General features: G+C 39.9%; 2 protein-coding genes across 8 annotated transcripts in view; one reads left to right on the top strand and one right to left on the bottom strand.

Moving 5' to 3' along the window:
• SLC24A5 (solute carrier family 24 member 5) lies at positions 1–9,870 on the top strand. Its single transcript, XM_044438774.1, has 8 exons — positions 1–177; positions 1,821–1,904; positions 1,996–2,099; positions 2,805–2,905; positions 5,856–6,136; positions 6,763–6,969; positions 8,923–9,024; positions 9,424–9,870. The coding sequence occupies exons 1-8, from the start codon at positions 111–113 to the stop codon at positions 9,744–9,746; spliced, it is 1,269 nt and encodes a 422-aa protein (XP_044294709.1). The 5' UTR covers positions 1–110; the 3' UTR covers positions 9,747–9,870.
• The window catches only part of MYEF2 (myelin expression factor 2), a 27,656-nt gene continuing 8,207 nt past the window's right edge, over positions 6,072–25,520 (bottom strand). Inside the window, exons 4-18 of one of the 7 annotated variants that reach the window (XM_044438768.1) lie at positions 24,556–24,563; positions 24,366–24,459; positions 23,051–23,242; positions 22,112–22,265; positions 17,647–17,696; positions 17,504–17,567; positions 17,201–17,302; positions 16,611–16,661; positions 16,461–16,532; positions 16,286–16,381; positions 15,204–15,302; positions 14,586–14,657; positions 13,199–13,413; positions 13,065–13,116; positions 6,072–6,542 (exon numbers count right to left, since the gene is read on the bottom strand). In XM_044438768.1, the coding sequence (XP_044294703.1) occupies positions 6,436–6,542; positions 13,065–13,116; positions 13,199–13,413; positions 14,586–14,657; positions 15,204–15,302; positions 16,286–16,381; positions 16,461–16,532; positions 16,611–16,661; positions 17,201–17,302; positions 17,504–17,567; positions 17,647–17,696; positions 22,112–22,265; positions 23,051–23,242; positions 24,366–24,459; positions 24,556–24,563 (1,428 nt within the window). In that variant the 3' untranslated portion in view covers positions 6,072–6,435. Of the gene's footprint in view, positions 6,543–10,066; positions 10,609–13,064; positions 13,117–13,198; positions 13,414–14,585; positions 14,658–15,203; positions 15,303–16,285; positions 16,382–16,460; positions 16,533–16,610; positions 16,662–17,200; positions 17,303–17,503; positions 17,568–17,646; positions 17,697–22,111; positions 22,266–23,050; positions 23,243–24,365; positions 24,460–24,555; positions 24,564–25,520 lie in introns of those variants that run through there. The other 6 variants (XM_044438767.1, XM_044438766.1, XM_044438771.1 and 3 more) reach the window with 6 other exon arrangements.

The following is a 25,520-nucleotide window of genomic DNA, read 5'->3' on the forward strand; positions in this document are numbered from 1 at the left end:
ACAGAAGCCAGTGTATACTCTCTCCATCCTCAGAATTCCCAGAAGGGTTTTTTACACAACAGGAGCGAGAAGATGGAGGCATCGTTATCTATTTCATTATCATTCTTTATATGTTCTTGGCTGTGTCCATTGTATGTGATAATTATTTCCTCCCTTCCCTGGAAATAATCAGTGACTGTAAGTTTTTCATTATTTATTAGATTTATACCCTGCTTTTTTCTTGCAAATAACTCAAAGCAGCTTACATCATTCTCCTACTGCTGCTCTCAATTGTGTCCCCATAACAACAACCCTGTGAGGTAGGTTGAGCTGAGAGTCTGTGACTGGCCCAAAGTCACCCAGTTGGCTCCATGGCTGAGCGGGGACTAGAACCCAGATCGTCTGAGTCCCAGTCCCACTCTCTTAACCACTATGCCACACTGGTCCTTTACTGCTTTTTTATCTGCATGTTGTGGTTTGTTTGTTTGCTTGTTTAAGGTAAATCTCTTCTACAAAAACTAAACCACCATTTGAAATTATTCTGTTCACATGGCAATTGAAGTCTTGAAATAACCCATCTCACTATGCAAATTTATGCAGCATTTTCTTGCTTTTTACAGCACAAACATCCTGCAAGTAGTTTTGAGGTTATCAAGTACCACTAACAAACCTTTGGTATACTGGTATATTACTTCATTTTATATCAATGTTTGAAACCATCATTTTGAAGATTAAATAAATGGCATTCTTATGAGATTTTTATATATGGATAGCAGTATATAAATCTATTAAAGAGAACAATGAATCGTTCACCAAGTCAAAGTGACACTGGCAAACAGCTAGAAAAACAAGTATTATCTTTATTCTATACCACCCAATAGTTAAAGCTATATGGGTAGTTTACAACAGCATGTAAATACTGATAAACAATTATAAATATTACAGTACAAAATGGAAAAACCAAATTATGGACAGGTCTGTATGTACTTCTGCTAAAAGAATATAAGTGTCTGGTACCACTCCTGTACAAACTGAGTTTCCAGGATGAGTTGCAGAGTTTGGCTGTAATTTGTGGAAGAGAAAGTGTGTCTGGGGATCTATCCTGCCATAGGAATTCAGCAACATAGAACGCTGCTTTAAACCAAGCCATGTTGCTTGTGTTCCTCTCTGTCTAGGCCAGCAGTGACTGGGTTCTGACAGTCTGAACCCTGGCCTTATAATGATTTACAACCATCCTTAGGGGTCACAGGGAAAAGCGCTTTCTCCCTTTTTGCTAACCTGATCCTTAAACTCGGGAGGAGAGTGGTTTCGGTCTGGGAGTGAAACAGGCCTCCACAGGCTCCAGATTACCACACTCCATTCCCTTCTTCCAACAACGGCTCCCTGGGTGGAATCCCAGTTTCTTTGCAATCCCCCTCACCGCACCCCAACCCCACAGCCTCAAGGTCATGATGGCCTCTCCCAAGGCACTAAAAGCTTAAAATGAAATCATGCTGGCCTTCTTGATCCTGCTTCTTTCGCCTGCACCCACTCTGGAATGCCTCCACATCTCTCACACCTTTTCCAAGGTGGAGTTCTGTTGTCTGACTGAAAGAATGTCAGCAGCAGCATTTTAACTGGAGAAGCCAAAGGGAATACAACCTGCCCACCCAAGGTGGGAGCAATAAAGCAAGTCCGCCACCTCCATTTCAAATTGACCACGGCCACGTTTTGCCGTATGTTGGTACAACCTGTATTCTAAGCCCTGGGTTTATTGCTACACTTGTTACCTCAGAGTTAGCCGCAGCCCTGATATTCAGAAATATTTCTCTTGCTTTTCTCCTCTTTGTTCCTTACCATAGCCCTGGGCCTCTCTCAGGATGTTGCAGGAGCAACTTTCATGGCAGCTGGTAGCTCTGCCCCTGAATTAGTCACAGCCTTCTTAGGTAAAGTTAAAACACACATTTGAACAAGAGTTCTTTGCATCCCACTTGCTAAGCATCACTCAACAGAATTAATTTCCACTTTCCCTTTTAGGAGTTTTCGTCACAAAGGGAGACATTGGACTCAGCACCATCCTCGGTTCTGCAATCTACAACCTTCTTGGTATCTGTGCAGCTTGCGGGCTTCTAACTAGTGTGGTACATACTGACTTTTATGATTCTCTCAAAACTGTTTTCTCATGGCCTCCTGCCAAAGCAAACTTCCTCTGAGGGCAATTAAAGTTAACATAGTGGCAAAATGGCATGTAATCAATTTGAAGATAGTAAAAACTTTTGGCAAGCCAGTCACTGTGCTTTGCTAACTGTTAAAAAGCTGAAAGCTAGAATCTGAAAGCTAAATACAGGAGTTGTATAATGACATTTCATTATGTGTAAACATTATTTATTACAGTTATAGACTGCACCATAGCCCATTTTATGTAGGTAAGAATAAATACAGTGTTATTGATATTTTTATGGCATTTCCAGATGAACTGGGGTAAGGAAGGGCAAACCTCAGGGTTGCAGGATCCATTTGACATTTTACTAGAACCGTGAGGTCCGTCAACTGGAACAAGATGTTGGCTTGGAAGACAAATCTAGTTAACTACTAAAGCCCATGAGCAATGGACCAAGTTGACCTGCACAGACAAACAGAAATCTATGTCTGAGTTGCTGTAAATCAGATTCTGTAACAATTCAACAATGGAAAATTGAAGAGCCTTATCTACTGTAAATTCCTCAGAGAAATAACCAGGAAAGTCTGATCTACCCAATAGCCCCACCCAATTTAAGAACACATCATGCAGAAAATGCCAAGTATTCGAAAAATCCATAACAGTATGTCTGAATTGTGTTCTGTAGGTTTTGAGACTTTCTTGCTGGCCGCTTTTTAGAGACTGTACAGCCTATGCAATTAGTTCAGCAGCTGTTCTTGCAATGATAATCGACAATAAAGTTTACTGGTAAGTTTACTGCCTGCCTAGTGTTCTGTGAATGGTCACCAGAAAGCTAGATATTTACATGTTAAGTAATGTGTGAATGTACAACCAGAGATATTGACCACTTACTAGTGAGTAGCAAGCCCTTTAACATAACCTACTACAAGCTGTTTGTTTTAATCTGTTGATTCATTGGTTTGATCAAGAATTAGGGATGTATTTAAGTTTGCTTATGTATACGATAGGTTTTTATTCTAAGTTCCTTCAGTATGTCAAAAGCCTCCTATGTTAAAGCTCTGGTGATAAGACTAATTTTATCAACTAGCCAATGATCAACTGGTAGGCAGCCCTAATTGTTAACTGTATTTTCTCAAATGCTTCATCACCAAAAACCAGTGTGGCATAGTGGTTAAGAGCGTGGGACTGGGACTCAGGTGATCTGGGTTCTAGTCCCTGCTCAGCCAGGAAGCCAACTGAGTGCCTTTGGACCTGTCAGACTCTCAGCCCGACCTACTGCACAGGGTTGTTGTTGAGGGAGCAAGATTGAGAGTGGGAGAATGATGTAAGCTGCTTTGAGTTCTTTGTTAAAAAAAAAAAAAGGCTGTATAAAAATCTAATAAAGAAATACATCCTATATATTTATCAATATGCAAGACGCTTGAGATTCCAATTTTGGCATGACTTAAGAGCAGTATAAAAAGGGCTGTGGGTGGCGCAGTGGTTTTAACTGCTGAGCTGCTGGGCTGGTTGATCGAAAGGTCGCTGGTTCGAATCTGCACAACGGGGTGAGTTCCCGTTGCCCTATCCCAGCTCCTGCCAGCCTTGCAGTTCAAAAGCATGCAAATGCAAGTAGATAAAAAGGAACCACTTCGGTGGGACGGTAACAGCGTTCCGTGCACTTCGGTGTTTAGTCATGCCGGCCACATGACCATGGAGACTGTCTGTGGACAAATGCTGGCTCCCTTGGCTAGGAAACAGAGATGAGCACCCCCCCCCGCCCCCCAGAGTCAGACATGACTGAACTTTAATGTCATGGAGAAACTTTACCTTTAAGAGCAGTACCTTGACAAATACAAGAAACTTAACTGTAATAGTTGCACGTACTTTGCTTTCCTGTAGGCAGGAAATGGCAAGAACACATCTCTAGTTGCATGTGATGTGGGACTGACAAAAATCACACGCACAGTATTTCAAAGGGGATACTGTCGAGCTGAGAAAAGTGCAGAGAAGGAAAACCAAAATGATCATGGGTTCAAAGAAACTCCATGAGGAAATGTTACAACTTATGAAGTGATAGAGGTGTATGAAATGTACAGTGCGGATAAAGTGGATGGAGAGAAGTGTTTCTCTCAACAGCCTGGGGCCATCCAGCGAAGCAGAATGAAGGGAGATTGAGGTCAGACAGAAAGTTCTTGTTCACTCAGTGTGGAAAAATATAAAATTCGCTACACTATGTGGTGGTGATCAGCAACTTTAAAAGACACATCCCTGGAGAGTAAGGCCATTGAATGACTTCTAGCAGTAGCAACTCCCCATTGCAGATAGCTTGCGCCTTTGAATACTTAGAGGGATCCTCAAACTTTTTAAACGGGGGGCCAGTTCACTGTCCCTCAGACTGTGGAGGGGCGGACTTTAGTTTGAAAAAAAATTGAATGAATTTTTATGCACACTGCACATTAAAAATTAATTTGAAAAAAAAAAGTAAAAGTAAAAAATGTTTGCTCTGCTCGCTCGGGCTGGAGCAGAAGCCCAAGATGACGCCACGCCACCCACCGAAAGGGAGAGCACGACACGAGGGGAAGCCATGAGGTTGAGGCCTTCCCACTCCTCGCTGCCGCCCTGCTTCCAAGCCGGAGGAAGGTCCCCTCACAGGCGCTCGGCCAGCTCCAGGAGGGGGAGGCTGGAGAGGCGAGCATGGGGTGGCGAGGAGAGGTAAGGGCTGCTGAGGCGGGGGGCCACGGCTGGCCAAGCAGGGCGCCTCCCGCCTCTCCACCGCGGGTGGAAGAAGCATGGCAGCCTCTCGATGGCAGCAGTGGCAGCTTGCCCAGACAAGGCTGTGGCGGAGCCATGGGAGCCACGGCCCCACTCCCTCGACCTGTCCACCCCCGGGCTTGGCGAGGTGGCCACAGCCTGGCCCGCAGCCCGGGGACATATAAAAAGTTATATTTTTCTTACCTTCTACCTTTTGTTATTGTCTTCACCTCTCTTCCCACTGCCCTCCTCTCTTCTGTATTCCCGCTCTGTATTCAGAGCCAACAAATGTGTGCAACAGGGGGGAAGAGCTGGTGCACACAGTTGAAGGGAGCTGTCACAATTTGGCGCATGTGCCAGCTCTCTGCTAGTCTCCAAAACTGAGAGTTTCAGAGAACACCTGCACTTGCTCGTTCAGAGATCGTTTTCTCCGAGCAAGTCCAAAAGCTCTGAGGCGGGCCGGGTAAATGACCATGGCGGGTCGTATCCAGCCCGCAGGCTGTAGTTTGAGGACCGATGACTTAGAGGCTACTGAGATAGGGGGAAGGTTGTTGCCATTCCTACTTGTGGGCTTGGTAGAAGCATCTGGTTAGCCAGCTGTGGAAAATGGGTTTGCCTCTGCTCGTTTACCAGACCCTGAATACCCACCAACTGCAGCTTAGTTGAAAAGACATTCACTTGAAAGAATGTTGAGCTGAGCATTTTGTAGGGTATCAGAACTGATTTGAACTCACAGTCCTTTCACACAAAAACTGTCAGCTTTCTTCCATTCAGCCATCTCTTGCAAATTAGCCAAAGACCAGATCAATCTTCTGCCCACTGTCCTCTCTTAGACTCTCATAGCCAAAGGCTACTATGAGAAATTTTGGAAGCATGGAATGGGCCCCAAGTATAATCCCTGGGATTTGCTATAATCAGGAAAATTTTATAATATAAAATGCTCCAAGTACAGAAAATCTCCTATGAAACTGTCCATTTTTTACACAAGTTATTTTTATTATAGGTATGAATGCACTTTACTCCTGCTAATATATGGAGTGTACATTTTGGTGCTCTACTTTGACATTAAAATCAACCAGTACATCATGAAGAAGTTTAGTCCATGCTGTACCTGTTTCACAGTAACTGCGGAAGAAGCTGAACAGCAGCCACTCATTGGATGGAAGGAAGAAACGGAGCCTCTTGTTCGACGACAGTCAAGAACAGACAGCAGAATTTTTCATGAGGAGTCCGATTACTCACAACTTTCATTAAGTTTACATGTACTCGATACAATTTCTGAAGGTATTCATGCACACTTACTAACAGTTCCTTTTTTTAAAAAAAGGCTCTTGTGGATACCGACAGCTTTAGAAATTCTGGTCCAAAATTAATTCTAGGATATTCCTAAGTTTCCTCAAGTTAGAATCCTGGGAGCTGAAGTGTTTTAAATCTCTGTGTGGCTCAGGTGAGACAAACTGAAACAGGAATGCACAGGTCCTGCATCAGGTAATACTCTCTCAGACATTCACATGCACAAGACACCTGGATTGCTGGTGGGACATACATGGTATGATCTTCCTTTTGCTTCCTGTTAATTGTTTTTAAAGAGAGCTAAACTTCACGCACCATAAAACTTGTACGTCATGTTTAAGTAGTAATTTGCAGGGTTTTTGAGAAAACTTGGGAGAAAATAATTTGGAGAAAAAACCTGGGAGAAAAAAAATATTGGAATGACTAATACGCCCTATAAATTTCATATGTAGGTAACCACGTACATGTCCAAACTGTAAAAGTTATGTTTCTTGCAAGAGAAAAAAGGCAGGATATGAAGAACATAAATCACAAATGCCATAAATATCATGCATTCTTTAAACCGTGGCTTAGTCCCCCCACCCCCATTTCAATTCTTGAATGGTTCTCTTGGGCAGATCCCCCAAGTGTGTTCACCGTGCCTGAGGCAGATCTGAAGAGAGTTCTGTGGGTGCTTTCCCTTCCAATAATTACCGTACTCTACTGGACAACCCCTGACTGCAGAAGACAGTTTTGGAAGAACTGGTTCATGCTCACATTCCTCATGTCAGCAGTGTGGATTTCTGCATTTACTTACGTTCTTGTATGGATGGTAACAGTAGTAGGTAGGTATTCAGCCCAGCAGTGTAATCCTCCCTTAGACAACCATCAGTAATGTTACAATGGAAATCTGGGTTTCAGTGATGCTTCTGCTTAACTATCAAAGATGACCTGTCTACACTCTTAATCTCTTGCATTTACCCAAGGCCAACTCATTCTATGAAAGGAAGTACCTGGGGCATGTCTCACACTAAAGAGTAGTTACAAATAAAGAACACTTCTGATTCCCCAGCACGCGTGCCAAGACGCTCCTTGGCAGGTAGCAAGGCACAACGCACTGTGACGCTGCCAAGCGAGCCTGCGTGGTCCAGCACAGGTGGCCCCCACTGAGCACTTTGTAGGAAATGATCCAGAGCTCACTCCTCTCTAGAAAGGAGGCTGCACTCACTGGACCTGCAGGTTCATTCTGTGCACAGCACAGCAAGGAAGGGCATTTTGCTTGAGATGAAAGATTTTTACACAGAGACTCAGACATCTCTTATGGGAAATGAACCATGGACCCAGCACTCTTGTTTTTTAGACAGACAGATGGGGCACAGCCAGAACATGTAGCTAACATTGCTATCTAAGCAGGAAATTAATATCTTAAACAATTTAACACAGAAAGCTTTAAGTCAGACCTGGTTTGCACATGGCAATCCATGGTTTAACTAACTATGGTTTGTTGGAAACCTGGGTTACATGCAAACCCAGAACTAAAGGCAATCATTATGTGCAGACCTAGATGCACAGTTTCTTTCACCTGACTAAAAGGCGGCAGGCAAGGGCTGTCAAAAAGCCCAGGCTTTTTACATGCCAGTACTGCAGTGCCACAAAGGCAGCTGGGATGAAGGAACTGGAAAAAACAAACCATGGTTTGTTGGATCACCTGCCAGGCAATCTTAAAGCAGGACAACAAACTGTAGTTTAAATAACGTATGTGTTAGCGCTGCATACAAACTAGATCTATTTATCTAGTCCTGCAGTATCTACTCTCAATCTTCTGTGTCCTGCTACACAATGCCTTTCACTGAAACATGGGAATGAGTATGAGCAAGGCATGTAATCCGCTATTGGGTTAGGGGCCCCTTCCTTTAAGTCATACTCACCTGTATTTATTATATATCAAAACGGAGTGTTTCTAAGGATAATCCAACAATCAACCTCTTTGGACTGTACTAGACTCCTTTCTTATATTCCATTTGCCAGTATGCAATTGCAAGATTAGAACAAACAAATGACAGTCATAATGTTAAACATGTGAATCTAACCTTTGATTATACAGCAAACTATTGTTGAGAAAGTTTAGTATTTAATTCATTTAATTTCAGGTGTCAGAAGCACCAGTCAAATCAGATCTGACATTAGTATTCAAATTTCAACAATATTAAACAACTGTTACAGTGATAAAGACTGTGCCCTTTCATCAGTTTCTGGAAACAAAAGGCTTAAAGTTGATTTCCCACATCTGAGCTTTCATAGTAATGCCATTTGAAAGTTTCAGACTAAGGTTTATCAGCAGACTTCACACCCTTCCTCCCATGGGAACTTGTGTTTCTTTCAAGAGTTGATCATTAAAAGGGGTTAGCTGTTCATATGACTGACTTCAAGAGCTCATGTGATAAATATACTGAAGTAACAGAAGAGATTATACTTGCTTGCAGCCATTCCAAAAGAGGGCTGCAACTGTCAAGAACAATCTGCTGCTGCATTTAAAGGAAGATTTTGCAGGCTTTCACGCTGCTTAGTTATTTTCAAACTTGAAAGATTTTAATCTATTATTGCTAGACTGACTGATGCAGCATAGTAACTCCTTCCAGAATATATTTACTTTCTCGATGTACAAATGACTAAGCTGCCATATTTTGTTTATTTTGATTTTGAGTAGTCATCCTTAAAACATTAGTATGACCCCATCTGATCCATTCTTTGACCACTGAAATAAAACTAAGATTTGTGGGGGTTTTTTCCTGCTTTAGGGGAAACTTTGAAAATTCCAGAAAGTGTAATGGGTCTTACACTATTAGCAGCAGGAACGAGCATTCCAGATACAATTGCCAGTGTGCTGGTGGCCAGGAAAGGTAAGCCACCGTTCATCACTTTCATACCCATACCATCAAGAAGTCACAGAGAAGACTGGAGAGGGGGCATTTCCCCCTTGTTGATATGTCAGCATAACACAATAAAGTCCCATATGCTCTCAGGGTTTGACATTAAAACAAACTCCTAAATTGTTAGCTTTTGGAATGGAAAGGAAGCTTCCCCCAAACTTTTTATCTCAGGTGCTAAGAAAACTTCTAAGAAGCCAGCTGGGTGGCAACCATTGCAAGACAGAATACTAGATCACCTCCAGGTGTTGGGTTTGAAGAACTGCCCAGACATATTATTACTAAAAAACAAGGCAGCCGTTCTTGTGATCAAGATATAGGAAACTTTAAAAATTGAGTATAGTGTTTCAACAAAATGTTTCTATCTTGCAGGAAGAGGCGATATGGCCATGTCAAACATTGTAGGATCCAATGTGTTTGATTTGCTGTGCTTGGGATTGCCCTGGTTTATAAAGACAGCCTTTGTAGACACATCAACTCCTGTGCAGGTGAACAGCAGTGGTCTGACCTACACTGCCATCTCTCTGGTTTGTTCCATTGCTTTTATTTTTTTGGCTGTTCACCTGAATGGCTGGAAGCTAGACAAAAAACTAGGGGCAGTCTGTCTAGTCATGTACTTTGCATTTGCAGTATTAACCATTCTTTATGAACTTGGAGTCATAGCAAACAACCCTATCCAGATGTGTGGTGACTAGTTTTGTTGCTGTTTTTAATACTGTAGTCAGCAATTAAAAAAATCAAAGATTAAAAGTCTAGTTATTCATTTAGTCAAATGAGAACTCCAGAATTCCTTTTGGGCTCTAAAACTTATTTACAGAAATTCCACATCATGACTGAAAAATCACTGTCAAGCTCAAAACTATCAAGAACTAATGAAAGTGTTGCTTTTCAGAGAAAGAAGCGGCAGCGGCCAGCAATGCACGTAAAACGAACGGAAAGGGAGGGAAGGCACACTATTTACATTACAGTTGCAATGTGGGGAAGTCTGACACAAAACAAGTCTTACTATACAGTCTTTGTTAAACAGAGAAAATGGCTTGTTTTATTAAAAACAGTAGAACCATTCATTTAAACTGAATGACTAGAGACACCTAGCATGATTTTGGAGAGGCACAAATCGCCACAGCTTCAGGACCTCGTGAGAAGATGTGGCCATTCATACCACCGAACAAGTCAGGAAAGTTCTCTTCAAAAACCAAAACGTAGTAAGAGTCAGTCCACAAGTTCACAGTATATTAAACACTATACTGTTAAAGGCTGGTGGGTTTTAAAAGTTTTGTTTTTCCAACTCAAGTAAAGCTTACAATGTTACTAAAATGACCTACTGGGGGGAGGTGGGGAGAGAGGGAAGCTAAACTGACAAAAGGAATGTTCCTTAACAGGTACTTATAAATTACGCAATGCGATCCAAACGTACGTCAATTTCTCTGCCACTGATTTTTATGCCGTTCATTATTCTACAAGCCTTTTCTGCCGATTCTGGTGAGTCAAATCTGACTGTTCCACAGCCTTTGGATTTTCCATTCTCCATTTTAATTTCTGCAAACATTACATGACCTGAACAAACAAAGTTAAAGTTTAGTTTAGCCTACAATGCACTCATGGACACAGGAATCCCACAATCTCTATACATAACTTTAAATTATCAGTAAATTGGCCACACGTGTGGGCCTCAGACGCACCACATGGCCTCGTCTCAAATCCCAGTACTCCAGCGGCCTACCCATCATTTCCTCCTATACATTAGCTGCCGACTGCATTTACTTCCCAATCCTCTGTCACTTGTCTGCTCCTTGAGTGTGTGTCCTATCCTGGAACATCCTATTTCCTGCTTACCCTCATTCAAAGTAAACTTTCTCTTGCAACGGTTCTGACAATGCTGGATTTCTTTACATACTCCAACATTTCCCCCTACCTACTTGAGTACAGCTGAACTGACAAATTGGATTATTTACAAGAAAAGCAGCAACAGAATAAGCTCAAGAAATGCTGGGGGATTTTCTCCCACCTGGACAACCTCAAGCAATAGAAACAGTAGTCATATTCATCAAAAACCTTGGACGGTTTTAAAATTACCCTTGAACGGTTCAGTGATATTTTTTCTTCAAACTGTGCTTACCGTTCCCCCCTTAAAGGCCCTTAAAATCAAGTGCATCCAACTAAAGCTCTCCTCATACATTTTTTGATCAGCCTTGAAGTTCCCACCTTACACTAGAATTGAACTCTATACTAAATTATAAAGAAACATAAACCTTAACTCTGTAAGCCACATACAGAGGTTAATATAAAAAGCACATTTCACACCAAATTATTTCTTTCTGTTGTTTGATTAAAATGGACAAAAACACAAAATGGACAAAAACACAAAATAGTTTCAAACAGATATGACAAGACACTGAAAATTGATGTTTTAAAAATGAGACATTTTTGTGAAGACTATGATACATCTAAGACTGAAGAAGTATGCAGTTAAGGAATGAAATTATAGCTTAAGCGAAGGGTGAGCAACTTGCAGCCCTCAAGATATTCTGGCCTAGAATACCCATCAGTCATAGCCAGCATAGCAAGTGGTGAGGAATGATGGAAAGCGTAGATCAAAACATCTGGAGTTATGGAACTACACATTGCCTACCTGTGACTTAACCACAGGCAGGCTTCCCTCTTCCCTTTTAAACAGATGGTTCAAACAGTACACACAATAATTATAATGATGGGAATTATATTCCCTTTAGAATTCTGTGAAAGCAGACTTTGAAGTTGTGAACATTAATTCAGATAATCATTTGCTTTGCAGAATGTAAAAACAAAAAAGCTACACTCCAAAGTGATTCTATACTTTAAAAGTATGCAAGCATAGCATCAAGCAACTTTCTGACATTACTAAAGAAAGACCCAGTTATCAAGGAGTATTTTATAAAATGCAGTTTACAGAATGCACGCCATGCTTTTCCTCTCTCAGGAAAAAAGAGACTCAAAATATATAAACAACAAGGTGGGGGAGGGGAATCAAGTTTCTAACTGTCGATGTAATATATTGTGGTCTCAAACCTAGGTGGGTTGCGATGTAAACCGAAACCATGGTTTGCTGTGATATAGACATAGCAATCAACACCATACAACCAAAATAGTATCTGAAACCATACAGTATGGGAAAACTGCTTTTATCACAAGAGGTCACACAAAATAGTTTTGGGCACTGCATCACCATGTAAGGCCCCTTTGGAGATTCTCAAGGAACATACACAAACCATGGTTTACCTCTACATGTGAGACACAATTCATGGTTTAGAGCAGCGGTTTCCAAACTTTTTCAGTCATTGAACCTGAACATGGCATTTGTTCCCACGGAACCCTAACTCTATCCCTGATTTTTACCGAGCATTGTGAACCCACAACATTCTTCCTTCTTTCAATCTGCTCCTATTGCCCGAGTGCTTTGCAAAATGTAGGTTTGGAAATAAAATCATTTTAAATATAACAAATTATATGGCAATGTCCCAAATGAATTCTTTCAGTTATTCCCGACACTACGCAATTGAGTCCTAGGAACCAAATGATGTGATGCATTTCCTTGTGTGCTGCTTGGACGCCAACTGACAATCGAATAGTTGGCCTTGTGAAGTTTCATTTGAAAATCAGTTTTAAATTTGATTTTTGAGATTTTTTTGCAGAACCCCTACAAGGCTTTTGCGGAATGCTCGGGTTCCGCAGAACACAGCTAGAGAATCACAGGTTTAGAGACTAAGCCACAATTACTGCAACATTTGGTTTGGTGTTTATGTCTGAACCAATGTATTGTATTCTGGGAAACCCTGGGTTTTCCCCCAAAAAGGACAAGTCCACTCAGTTCATGCACAGAGATATTAAGTCCCAATAAACCTGGTGAATTCCCTGTATGAGCTGCAGGACATTCACCAGCAATAAATCACTGCCAGACTCATTTCACCCTGCATCTCTGTTGTGGCTGGTTATCTTTATTTGAGTGGCAGCTACATTTATGCCCTAATACTTACCACACTGGCTGAATTTTTCCTTAAGCTTCTGCCAGGTCAAGTCAAAAGGAAGCTGAAATGAAGATAAGCATATAGTAACATAAGAGAAGAAGCAAAAGAACTCTGCTGTTAATTAGTTTAATTCATATGCTTACATTTCTGACAAATATTTGGTTGCCTTTGGAGCCTACACGATCTCTCACACCACTTCCCATTGGACCAGGCACAAACCCTCGATCCATATCAATATTTCTTTCTAGCCCAGTCCCCATGGTGGGGCCCATTCGATCAAAACTGGAGCTCATCCGATCCATTCCTATTCCCATTCCCATTCCTCCAGTCATGCTATTCATGCCACTTATTCCACTACCTGCCAACAAAAGAGAGAAAAAGAAGGGGTGGGGAACACACAGGCAAAGTTAGGAATCTGAGAAAAAAATGGGTAACCACCAGCAATTTTGCTTAATATTCTACATTGATAAAGTGATGTTATGCATGGAAAATGCAGATGAGGGTCAGCAGAGAAGACTAACTAGATTCTTGTGAAGAGGCTATACATGTGGCAACCACATTTTCCAGTTAAAAACTACTGGGTGCTGCCACCGCCAGTAGCACAATATTGTTTTCCAAGCATGGCAAGCTTTTGGGATACCACTGCTAGACCCAAATTTAGGGCAGCTCAAACTGACATGCCAAAAGAAATTCAATATGAATGACTATGCCACTGCAGGCTCATTAGGTCATGATTATCATTTATTGACTGTGTGATGGACTTTTGATATTGTTAGTTAGTATCAGATCCTTCCAAACAACTGAGAGATATTAAAATTATGGGATGTATTTGCTAAGACACTCAGAGGAGGGCCAGAGCTTGGGGGAAGGTACTTGGTTTGCAAGTTAAAGGCATCCACCTTTGACCACCTTATACAAATTCATTCATCCAAAACCTGATTCCTCCACACACAGCCAAAAGCATGATGTCTCATGAGAATAAAAATGCCTTATTAAATGGCATCAAGCCTTTAGAAGACAAATGGTAGTATATTCTATAGTAAGTAGTGGAAATATGTATTCTTACAGTGCAGAGAAGTTAGCATTCTTAACACATGCTTCCATTTATTTTGTAGCCATGCATGACTCTGTGAATCTCACTTCCACTAACCATTGTGTGAATTAGTCAGCAGAAATTCTGTACAGCTAATTACTGTCACTACAGTTTTACTTGACTCCAATTCCAGGATATGCTATGTTTATAGAAATACTACACCCCAGACAGTCTTAAAATGAATCTTAAGCCACAGGAAACACTTTATTCCTACATCTGTAACAACTAAACATACAGGAAGTTGGACAAGATACAAGTATGTATGTCATAAAAGAGCACAACTTAATAAGCTTCAATTAAAACTGCAGCAGCATAACCAGCGAAATACTGAAATAAATTGCTTTTTCCCTGTCACTGGCAAGTTTCCTGAGTTCACCTTAGTACTCAAAACCCTACTAAAATCAGAATTTATATTTGGTTGAAACAGGTCAACCTACTCATTCCAGATCCTACTGGGCCCATATTAGAAGCTCCCATTCCTCCTGCAAAACCACCAACCATTGCACCACCTAAACAAGGACAGAAAAAAAGTAGAGTTATATACTCTGTTTTACTGTAAGCTAGGGAATTCTACAAAACCACTTCCTTATGACCGCACCATTATATGTGGGTTTACTATCTTCTAAATATATTCATCTAAACAAGAACTAACCTAGACAGGAAAAAGAGCAGAAAAAAAGATGTATTAATGTTCTAAAAAATGCTTCAGTGTCGGAAGAACTGCAATGAAGCATCAAGTCCACAAGTTAGCATTAACATCTCTCAATATTCAATAAAGCTGTTAATTAACAGTCGTTAGGAATTAATTATACCACTGCTTCAAGTTACTTGTCAAATTTTATTCAATCTCAAAAAGTAACCTAGGAAAAAGCCCTGCATCCTGTTATTCTCCAGAAAGACAACACAGGAAACTCTCTTTGAGTGGGAAGGGGAACGATTATGAGTATGAAGTGATAATGTTGGTTTGCGCAAGCAGTTTGCTTGCTACATGCTTGATAATCAATTCCATGGGAGATACAAGTTTGCCAAGGAATTGCCAAGGAACGCAAGTTTACCCATTCTTCCAAATGAGTCTCCAAAGCCACGGTTCATAGCCATATCACTTCGACCGAAATCTCTATCGATACTGCCTCCCATTCCACCACGGAACATTTCTGCAAGAAACACAATATAAATATTTCCCTTTATAGCTTGGGTTATCTGTTGATGTTTAGGTCAACCATTTGGAGGAAAACAATAGCTTTAAGTAACTACTAGTAGGGGATTTCTTCCAAAAGCAAATTTCATATTCAAGGAGATCTCACTCAAGACTGAAAAAGGAGGACTATAGCCCTCTGCTTTGCTCCTTAATCACTAACCCATCAAACTGATTCAATTGGCTTTTTAAAAATCAACATCTTCTAATTTGACTTTAAGTATGTGCATGAGAAAAACCAACTTCAATTTTTATGCAGCAGTTTAGCAGAGTTTGACAGAAATTCTGATCTGGAATTTCATGATTTTTAAAGCAAGCTGTTTTAACCCTTAATTTTTATGTTGTATTAAGCTCGATGCATTTTCAGCACCTTTTAATAAGAGTGGATGTTGCCATCAATCAAGCTGCCTGGCTTATGATTTAAGTGAACCCTTAGGCATTCCTTTTGAAAGTTTGCTTTCCAATCTGTTTTGTAAAGTAGGAATTTCAATGAACACTGATAATGAAACTGAATTTCATATGCACACCCAGAAGAAAGTTCTGCATTACAAGTACAAACTTCAGTCCACAGACCATATTTCAAAGGGGGACAACGTTTCTAATAGATTCTGTGGCATTTGATGGAGGATCTCAACTTTCAGGCTTTATGAACTTTAAATAGCAAGTATGCAGTTTACTGATGTTTTTTTAAAATATTTTATTTATTTTTATTTTATTTATTTATTAAAACATTTTTATGCCGCCCCATTCGCCGAAGCCTCGGGGCGGCTTACAACATTTATTTAAAATTGAATCTGTAACCTGCATTAACTAGGCAGGAGGACTGTCCAGGAGGACTCTCTGGGCAGGTTAATTAAAAGACAAGACAACTTCCATGTAATTTTAAGGATGTCACTTCAAGGAGCAGTGGCAAATGCAATACAAAGCAAAAGCAAAGCTTACCTCCCATCCCTGTGGCCATGGCCCCCATGCTTGTCCCAATTCCACCAGTCATTCCACTGCCAATATTCCCTCTGAAATCATCCACACTGCCCATTCCTAGAAACAAATGCATTTATTTTGCTAACATCACAAGACACATTAAAGCAGTTTTACATTTCAACAGATGTTCCCCTACCTCCCATTCGACTGACTCCACCAAATCCTCCCATGTTGGCCATTCCTTTCATGCCACCAAATCCACCAACACCTGAAATATAAGCAAAGAGCTTTTGACTAACTTCATAAATTCTGCACAGCAAGAAAGTTAACTGGAAGAGATCCTCACCTCCGGTCATTCTGTTTATTCCTCCAAAGCCTGGACCATCCACTCCCATTCCTTAAAATACAAATACAGATTTACAGGTATTTAGCATATATATTTCAGCCAAATGCCTCCCAGTGAAGTTCACAATATAATCAATACAACACCAACAATAAGTATAATAAAACTGACAGTAAAACAGCTGTTAAAATAGCTTAACATATGTAAGTATAAAAGTTTGAAAGAACAAAGTAGTCTTTGGTGCCTAAAAGGTAATGGAGTAGTCACCAAGCCAGCCTCCTCTAAGAGGGAGCTCCAAAAGGGGAATACCACCACCAAAAATGTCCTTTTAAAAGTGCCTTTTAACATTTACTAATTCATTTTCTCTCCATCTGGCCAAAATTACGGGCTTTGTAGGAACTACATTTACAATGCCAACCTAACACATGCCTACTCTGAAGTAAATCCCATTAAGGCCAATGGGACCTATGCCAGTTCAATACGTATATGATCACAACATTAAAGATTTTTATATGCATCTCCAGAAAAATGCATCCCCCACCTGAGGGCAAGACAACAGTGCTTAAAAGATTTAGGATTAGAAACATACTGACCTCCTGGAGCCACACTTCCCATTCCACCACCCATACTCAGTTGGGTTGCACTTATGGGCTGGCCACCAGGCCCAAGTCCCATTCCAATGCCTCCAAGGCCACCTTAAAAAGCAAAAGATCTTTCTGTAAGTCTTTGAGGTGTATGTTGCTCTGTGGCCACATTTAGCAGAAGATGGGGCAACACTAAGGCAGTTTAAAATGGTATCAACATTCACATTACAATCGATCAAATAATCTTTATTGTACTGTCACAGACCTGACAATACATCTACACTTATAGGCAGGACAGAAAAGGTCACTCACGGGGTAACTGCGGTGTTTTGCTGTCTGCCACACGGAAATCATCATGAGGAATTGATTTGTCGTCCTAACAAGAAGACAAAGACTTGCATAATGCTGCCACAGTTTGTTTCAGGCATCATGGGCAAAGTAAGTGGACAACTCACCATTTTCACATGCATGGGCCTATCAAACAGAAACTGTCCATTGAACATAGCTGAACACATTAGTCAAGGAATTTTGCTTATACCAGTGACAGATGTTAAATTACTTTTTGGACTATATACACCACACACCAGGCTATCATGAAACTATAATATTCACTAATTCATTATATTAGCTTATCAAAAAAATCTGCATCTGCATACACAAATTAGTTCAGAAAACAGTATTCTTTAGGCACCACAAACGCAATCTTAGAAGAGAAAAATTTACCTGAGTATGGGAAAATATGGAATAGCTTTTCTAAGTTGGTGATCTTTGCCTATGGTTTCAATAAGGAATTACATTAACAAATAATTAAGAATTTCTTTAAAATCGACTATGTTAAGGGGTGGAGAGATAAAGTTTTTATTCTATCAAGCAACTGAAAGGAACTAGTTCTGTAATACCATGAACAGCTACTCTTTCTCTGAATTTAAGCAATGGTCTTCGAACTCTACAAATTGCACTCATTTTTATATATGCTATCAGTTAGGATTTTAACAGGAAAATTCCATAAAAACAGCACAGGGCAAATTATCTAACATTTTATACTCTGCCTTTTATTTGTGCAATATACTTCACAGCCTCCTTTCAGGACTGCAGTTGTCAAAGTATATATACTTATTTTCAGAAACAACAGCCAAAAAATCATTAGTGCAGCAGTCCATATCTTTCACAGGGAGTAGTTTATACCCCCAAAGGTTTTGCAAATAAATCTTCACCAGCTAAGTTAAACTTGCAACTGTGCTAGCCTGATGAGTCTCTTTCAACAAAGAATTCTACGGAGTAGATACCAAACAATCAAACGTTAAGCTCAGATGGCATGGAAACAGGGACAGAACGCAGGATTATCTATCCCTACAAAACACACAACAAAGCATGCCAAGTTACATATGGAAAACAGAGTTCTTTCTAATGTTTCATTTATTGAAAAATTAAAGAAATGAAAACAAACATTTGGAAGCATACATTTAACATTATCTATATTCCTTTCCTGTCCTACCCCTAGATCAAGTTACATAAAATAAAGTCTAGAAGTCCTTCAGTATGCTTGCGGGTTGTACACCAACCATGTTGATTTATAACTTTGCTGGTACTGTCCCCTCCCATATTCAATTACATTAGTATATTCAGTAAATGGTAATCAAACAGTCTCAAAATAAACATTCTTTGGCCTCTCCTAACCTGTAATTTGTATGAGAGTTTCTCCATTATTGCTGTCTTCCATACCAAATTATGCCAATTATACAAATGCATTATGACACTATTACTTTGCTAGCAGCAAATAAAAGATATGACATTGGCTCCTTACGTTTCATATTTGTATTCTTTTCAACAAATACATTCAACAGGGCCAATTCAGAGTCAATAGGTACATCTACTTTTACAATCTGAATAATCTCAGTAAAACTGCAGTCCAGAATTTATCAATTTTTTTCATCACATTCCCAGCAGTAAAATGGGATTCGTACTAACAAGGGGATGACTTGAGACCTGAATACACCCTATCTCAGTCCTGCTCAGCAACTGCAGCAAAGAAGGGGAAGCCAGTAAATAGTCTATCCTGGACTGAGCTTGATGACTTGCAGACTGGTAGGTGAAGCATTTATCTCTAAAGTTCAATTCATCCCACACATGTTTTAACCCCACACCTCAAATCCTTTTATGAACTTCAACTAATCCTTAAAGTATCATTCATCACCCTATAAATGAGATTCTTGTTTCTATTCATTAGAATACAAATCAGACCCTGCATGTTCCAATTTAAGTCCCTCCCCAATATCAAGTCCCCCTCCATAAAGCCTCTCAACTTTTTAAATACTTTACCAAGGAACTTAAGCTGTCCAGTTTGGTGACGCTACTGATCCCAATGGGAGTTGCTGTTGTACCTTCAAATACACCTTTAGCAGAGATAAACCTACTTTCCCTATTAATTCTTTCTACTTTGACATCAAAATTTGCATGTAATAGAAACAGCTGCATCCCTTGATTTAGCAGTACCAGACAGAGTTGTTGACTAAACATGGGGTGCTTCAAAACTCTCTCTCCCTTTTTCATCTTATGAATTTCTTGCAAGAAACAACCCCTAAACCATTTACATTTAGCATAAAAGCTCAAAGTGCAAAGATAAATAATTTCATTTATTTATCTACCTATCTATCTGATCTGATTGTATGCTGCCGCATTAGCCATAAGGCTCTCTGGGCAGATTACATGTTATGGTGATTACATGTTATATGTTTACCAAAGCAACAACCCCCCGCCCCCCAAAAGCATCCTTTTCCCAAGGCCATGCCTCATAACTTTCCCAGTCTTTTGTTTTCCCTCCCTTTCCCCACTCACGAAAGCCCGCTGTGCTGAACCAGTGCACCCATTGTCACAGATGCACTTTCTTGCCCCAAGAACAATAGGAAATAAATCAAACCTGGACAGGAATGCCCACCTAGTAGCATTCATGTCCTCAGGTGGGGAAAAATACTGCTAGAAAAGAGTCTTAAAAAAAAACTCCTAATATACAAAGCTCTCCTGTTACCAACTTGGAGCATTTGACTAAATATGATACAATACACATACAAACTTCTAAATTTAACAGAAATTGCTCATTTATGTTTCCATACCCTTCTCAGATACATTAATTCGCAAAACCATAGATAACGCATCAAGGTATTCCCAATTCCAACAACGAGGGATCAAAATTAAATTTATTGCTTTCAAACATTGTAGAATTATTTTTCATAAATCCAGACTGTCTAGAAAGGTCATACAGTCAACGATTTCTGGAGGCTAGGGTGTGTAAATTCCTATATGGCCTGGGGGCAGAGGAGGATTCCTATGCACCCCTTTTCTTTCCCCCGTGACTGGAACTCCCCCACTATTTCCTATCCTAGTTCTAAGATAATAACTCCTTCTCCATTATTGCCATCTTGATGCTCATTCTTTGGTGTACCTTCTATCTCTAATACCTTTAGTATATCTGCTTATTCGTAGCTGAAAATGTTGTATTCCCCTGAACAACTGTCAAAATGGAAAGTCCCATTGATACTGACCTCCTGCTTCCTGCGATTTGCTAGTGTATGGGCACAATTCTCTTCTTTTGCACAAAGGCTTGGAGGAAAGATCTTGCAGTACCATAACCAGCTGAGTCTCATAATTGTTACTAAGTGGTGAAACCCTTGAATAGCCTCCTTTTTCCTGTGAGGCAAAAGACAGAAAAACGTCCCAAGGCAGGGCTGGTTCTCAGCTTCGTCAGGATGATCTGCATGTTCTGTGTCATCCACTTCAATCACTAAGTCCAGCATTATGGATCTGAACCATTCAATTAAAAAGAAGTAACTATCTCCACCTTCCATGACTTCTTCTACCCCTCACATACCCAAATTAAACCTACAGATCCTGTTCTTAATTTGCTCCATTTTGTTCTTAATTTCCATGTTCTCTTTTGGTCATAGCTTTATCATAAGCAAAACCCAGGCCCATAGCTTTCAAGGCGGTCTCTGAGGCTTCATCTAGCTTTGTTACAAGAGTAGCCAACTTCTCTTCCAAGGTACTCATCAAATCTTTTGGTCTCCACTAATGTTTTTATTGAGAACAATTGTGCCTCAAACTGTACATGCAGCTGTAAATCCTCTCCCCTACCTGATTCAGTGTTTTCCTCTTCTTGAAAAAAGGCCTCAGATATATGACAATCTTTTGGATGTAAAAAACGCAGTTAAATCTCCAGATTTTGATTTAGAGGCCGCAACAGGCATTTTACTCCCTCAGTTTGGGAGCAGAAATGGTTTAAAATTTTCAAGAGGCTGTGGTATAAAAACAAACTTCTGTGCTGGAAAACAGCGCTCTGAATTCAGGTGGCCGTTTCCTAGCTCACAGCCTCCCACACCCCCACCCCAGCTCTGAGGAAATAATTCTGTGGTCCCTTTTCCTCAAAAGACCAAGCTCTCCCCATGCCAAGTCTATTTTTAACTTCTCCCTCCCCAGTTCTCGGAAAAAGACTTGGTAGTTATTAAATCGGGACCCACATCCCCCATGATTAGGCTGGAAGGTTAGTTTTATCTCCTAAGAATCAATCCCAAACTAATATGAGCTACTTTGTTTCAAAGGAAAAAAACAACACTAAATATTCTCCAATGCTGCCACAATTTTATAATCACCCCTCCCTATAATAAATTACAGTACAATAGTTACAACTGTATCAAGTGTGCACCACTTCAAATATTTTAGAAACAGAAAGGGTTATTCAACAACTGTTGCAGAATCAACTGTTGCAGAATTTACCTACCCTCAGGAAAACTGACAAGTCAAATACAGTGAACAAAGGGTTCACTGGAGATACACATGAACCCTTTTATGGTTGTCACATTTAATCTACATTTGACAAAAGATTCCCTTAAATTGCATCCAGGTACCCTCCAACTCTTGCAAGGATACATATTGCCTGAACAGCTTCAATTGGCTGCTCAAAAGTCACTGTTCCCATTCCTCGACTTTTGCCATCTTTGTCTTCTTTAATGTCTGCACGTTTTACAGTCCCAGCAATGCTGAACACTTCTTTTAGTTTCTTCCAGCCAACTTTGAAGTCAAGCTTGAAAAACACAGTTTCCATGAGACAAACCAGCATTCTTTGGCCTTGCGGAATAGTGGGAGGATTTAGGACAAGTCTAAACTCTAACACAGCTTAAAAATAACAAATCTTTGGATTATGTGCACAGATGCATAAAAAGCTCTACAATGAAATATTTGGATCTAATACAGCTAAATGCTAAATCATCGGGGGGGGGGGGCAGTTTAATATATTAATGAACCAATTCATTCTCACAAAAAGAAGAGAGACTTGACTCACACATTTTAGTTAGAAGCTTCCAGAAGAAAGACACTTTGAGTGCAATCTTATGAATGTTTAGACAGAACTCCTGAAACACACAGCACGTCCCGGCCAGAGCAGCAGTTTCTTTTCACACATGTCTAAACATGCAGGGGTTGTGCTTTTAGCAAACAATTTAAGATTTGTTTGTTAAGGAAGAATACAAAGTTGCTATGGCGGACAAGTCCATCCATACAAGTAAGCAGCTCTCAAAAGCGCTTCATCAAAAAAGTGTTCAAGAACTGCAAAGCAGCATAGACAATTGAGCTCTTCACTTACTAAAGAATTCTGAGAAATGCTTGCATCCCACTTTAGTCACACAAAACCAGTATCAAATGAAATACAACAGTACTTAAAGCCCCATCAAAATATGTATTAGAAGACTAAAAATCCTTCAGAAGAGTAACCCATGAAATATGTTTTACTCCCTTTATTCTGTCCCAAGAAAACTTGATGCTGCACTTTAAAAAATTAGTAAAGTAAATCCTGTGCATTTTCGTACTTACATTGGCAACAAATATGGTTGACCCAAGCCTGCCGGCTTGCAGATTGCTGATAATCTCAGGAGGAATGTTTGGATTATTAAGAATGGAAGGTGGTAAATTAATCAAGCCAGGTGCTATGTCTGGGCCATGTCCTCCTGTGAATGGCCCACTCCCACGCTGCAATGCTCTGCGAGCATGTTCACCGTCTGGATCCTGCAACACATTTAAGAAGATAACACGCACCTATTAACATAAGCTCAGCTCCAGCAAATGATACAGCACTTCTGGAATTCCACAGCCCCCCAAAAGAGCAGTTAGTGTCCTTATCCGTGGCAGCAGAAGGAATAACTTCATGTGCATGGAGACCTAGCTCCCTCACCTCCAGAGGTGGTCCCTTCAGATGGAGGTTGAGACAGTGTGCACTGCCACTTCACAAGCTGTTACCTAGCCTATGAACAAGTAGAAATCTGTCAGACTAACAAGTTCTTCCAAAAGCTGAATTCAATGTTCTTGGCATTATCTCTTACTATAAGCAGAAGACATTGTGATAGACCCATGCAGAAAGCAAGCTACACACCCAGGGAAGACGTTGACACATTTATTCTTTCCCACCAACTCCCACAGCTCATTAGATGCAGGTAAGAATCATATTCTGATTCCACAGAACTTAAATTGTTTGTCCAATATAGATTTAATGTTGCAGATAAATAGATACACTAAAGTCTCACCAAAGATGGATAAGGCATATATTCACTAATGCAAACACTTCTGAATCAGCACAGAAATCTTATTGGCATTTATTACATATCTTATACCACCTTGCAGGGCTCTCTGGGCAGTGAACATGTAGAGAACAAGTTTATATAACAGGAACATCTATGACAGAACTTTGCTATCCTTGTTTCCTCTCTCCCTCTCCCCACCACCACGCAAAATCTTGAACCCAAACTGGTCCCAAACAGGTGATGCCCTTTGGCACCACTGCACAAGGCCACTGCCCTGTGCACCAGGCCCTTAAGTAGACCATGTGAGATGGAAGGCTTTGATTTAAAGAAGCCTTGGAAGCTTCCTAGGCCATCTGACTATGCCTACAGTTTAAGCAATCAGTCAGTTTAAAAGCTACAGGTAAAGTAAATGAGAAGTAATAAATGAATATATTTGCCATTTTAAGAGAGAACTGGGATTTTTTAAATAGAGCTTGTCTGGGGAAATAGTAGGATTGCTGTTAGTTAATAAAAGTATCCCTGAGGGCATTTATACATTCTATCAGTTTCTCTCTTTTTTTAAAGTAAGAAAATATGTTTATGGTAATCACCTGAAAAAATACAATCCATACCTCTTTTATGTTCAATGGTCTTCCATTAAGGTCATATTTATTCATAGTTTCCAGTGCCTTCTTGACAAATTCTTCATCTTTGAATTCAACCACACTAGATGAAAATAAATTAGATTTTGGTTTGTTTTTCCAAGTATTAAAATATGTTACTAAAATATCAAGTATTAACAAAAAAATCCCACACACTTACCCACAACCCTATATCCATGTGAAGATTTGTCAACATGGGAGAAGGAAAATATAAATAAAACGAAATCAGTAAGTGCAATTGTTGCAGTAAATTATGTTTTTAGACAAAATGAACAAAGAATAAAAGTTCTGGAGTGGGAAAAGCAACATTTAACTAGTAATTTCTCCTACAACCTTTCACACAAGGCACAAAGTTTACTTACAGTTAATTTAAACACATAGGTGATTCTTCAAATTTGTGTGTATTTGTTTTTAAAGAATCCTTTCCACTATGTTTTCTCTGAGCCAAACCAGAATTAGGATGTGAAAATGACACACAGATCCCCCATGATCAACTAAAGGAAAAAACTGAGCAGGATAACCAAGAACATCACTGGATGATTATCTTGCCATACAGTACTCAGATTTTCCATAAATATGACTACAATTAACAATTACTTAACAATTGTTGGTTTCCGGTCCATATTACAAGTTTAAGAAGGAACAGTTTTTGATGGGGTGGGAAACACATTACTATTCAATAAAAATAAAGCAACCAGCTTAGGTCTAATTTTATTGTATTCGTTTTAAAAAAGAACATTCCCAAAGGGCAAACAAAAATAGCATTTAAATTCAAATCTTAAGGGGAAAAAAATCAAACACCCAACAGGTTTCATTGCTTACGTTCGATTCAAACCTGCATTTCTCATGTTCACACAGCAGGCTCAAGACTTACTATAGTTTGAACATTTGACCTTTTTAAGAAGAAAGAAACAAAGCAGCTTTAACATTGTTTGCACTGAACTGCCTCCCTCATTGATGGCATCCACTGTCTAACAACCAACTCCTTCCATTCCTTTTTTTTAACCTAACCAAGTTCAATACTCCAGAAATAGTCCTGCAATCTTTAGGCTCATCAAAACATAGGTTTATACCCAAACTCTAATTAGAATACTATACTTAAATTTGTCATTTCAGTGATTTTTT

The sequence above is a fragment of the Varanus komodoensis genome, unplaced genomic scaffold (genome assembly GCF_004798865.1).
Source record: "Varanus komodoensis strain SLA01 unplaced genomic scaffold, ASM479886v1 scaffold33, whole genome shotgun sequence".
Lineage (NCBI taxonomy): Eukaryota > Metazoa > Chordata > Lepidosauria > Squamata > Varanidae > Varanus > Varanus komodoensis.

Coding starts and splice junctions, on each gene's coding strand:
- SLC24A5 (XM_044438774.1), top strand. CDS start 111: ATGTTCTTGGCTGTGTCCATTGTATGTGATAATTATTTCCTCCCTTCC. Junction 178..1,820: donor CCTGGAAATAATCAGTGACT/GTAAGTTTTTCA, acceptor TCCTTACCATAG/CCCTGGGCCTCTCTCAGGAT. Junction 2,100..2,804: donor GCGGGCTTCTAACTAGTGTG/GTACATACTGAC, acceptor TGTGTTCTGTAG/GTTTTGAGACTTTCTTGCTG.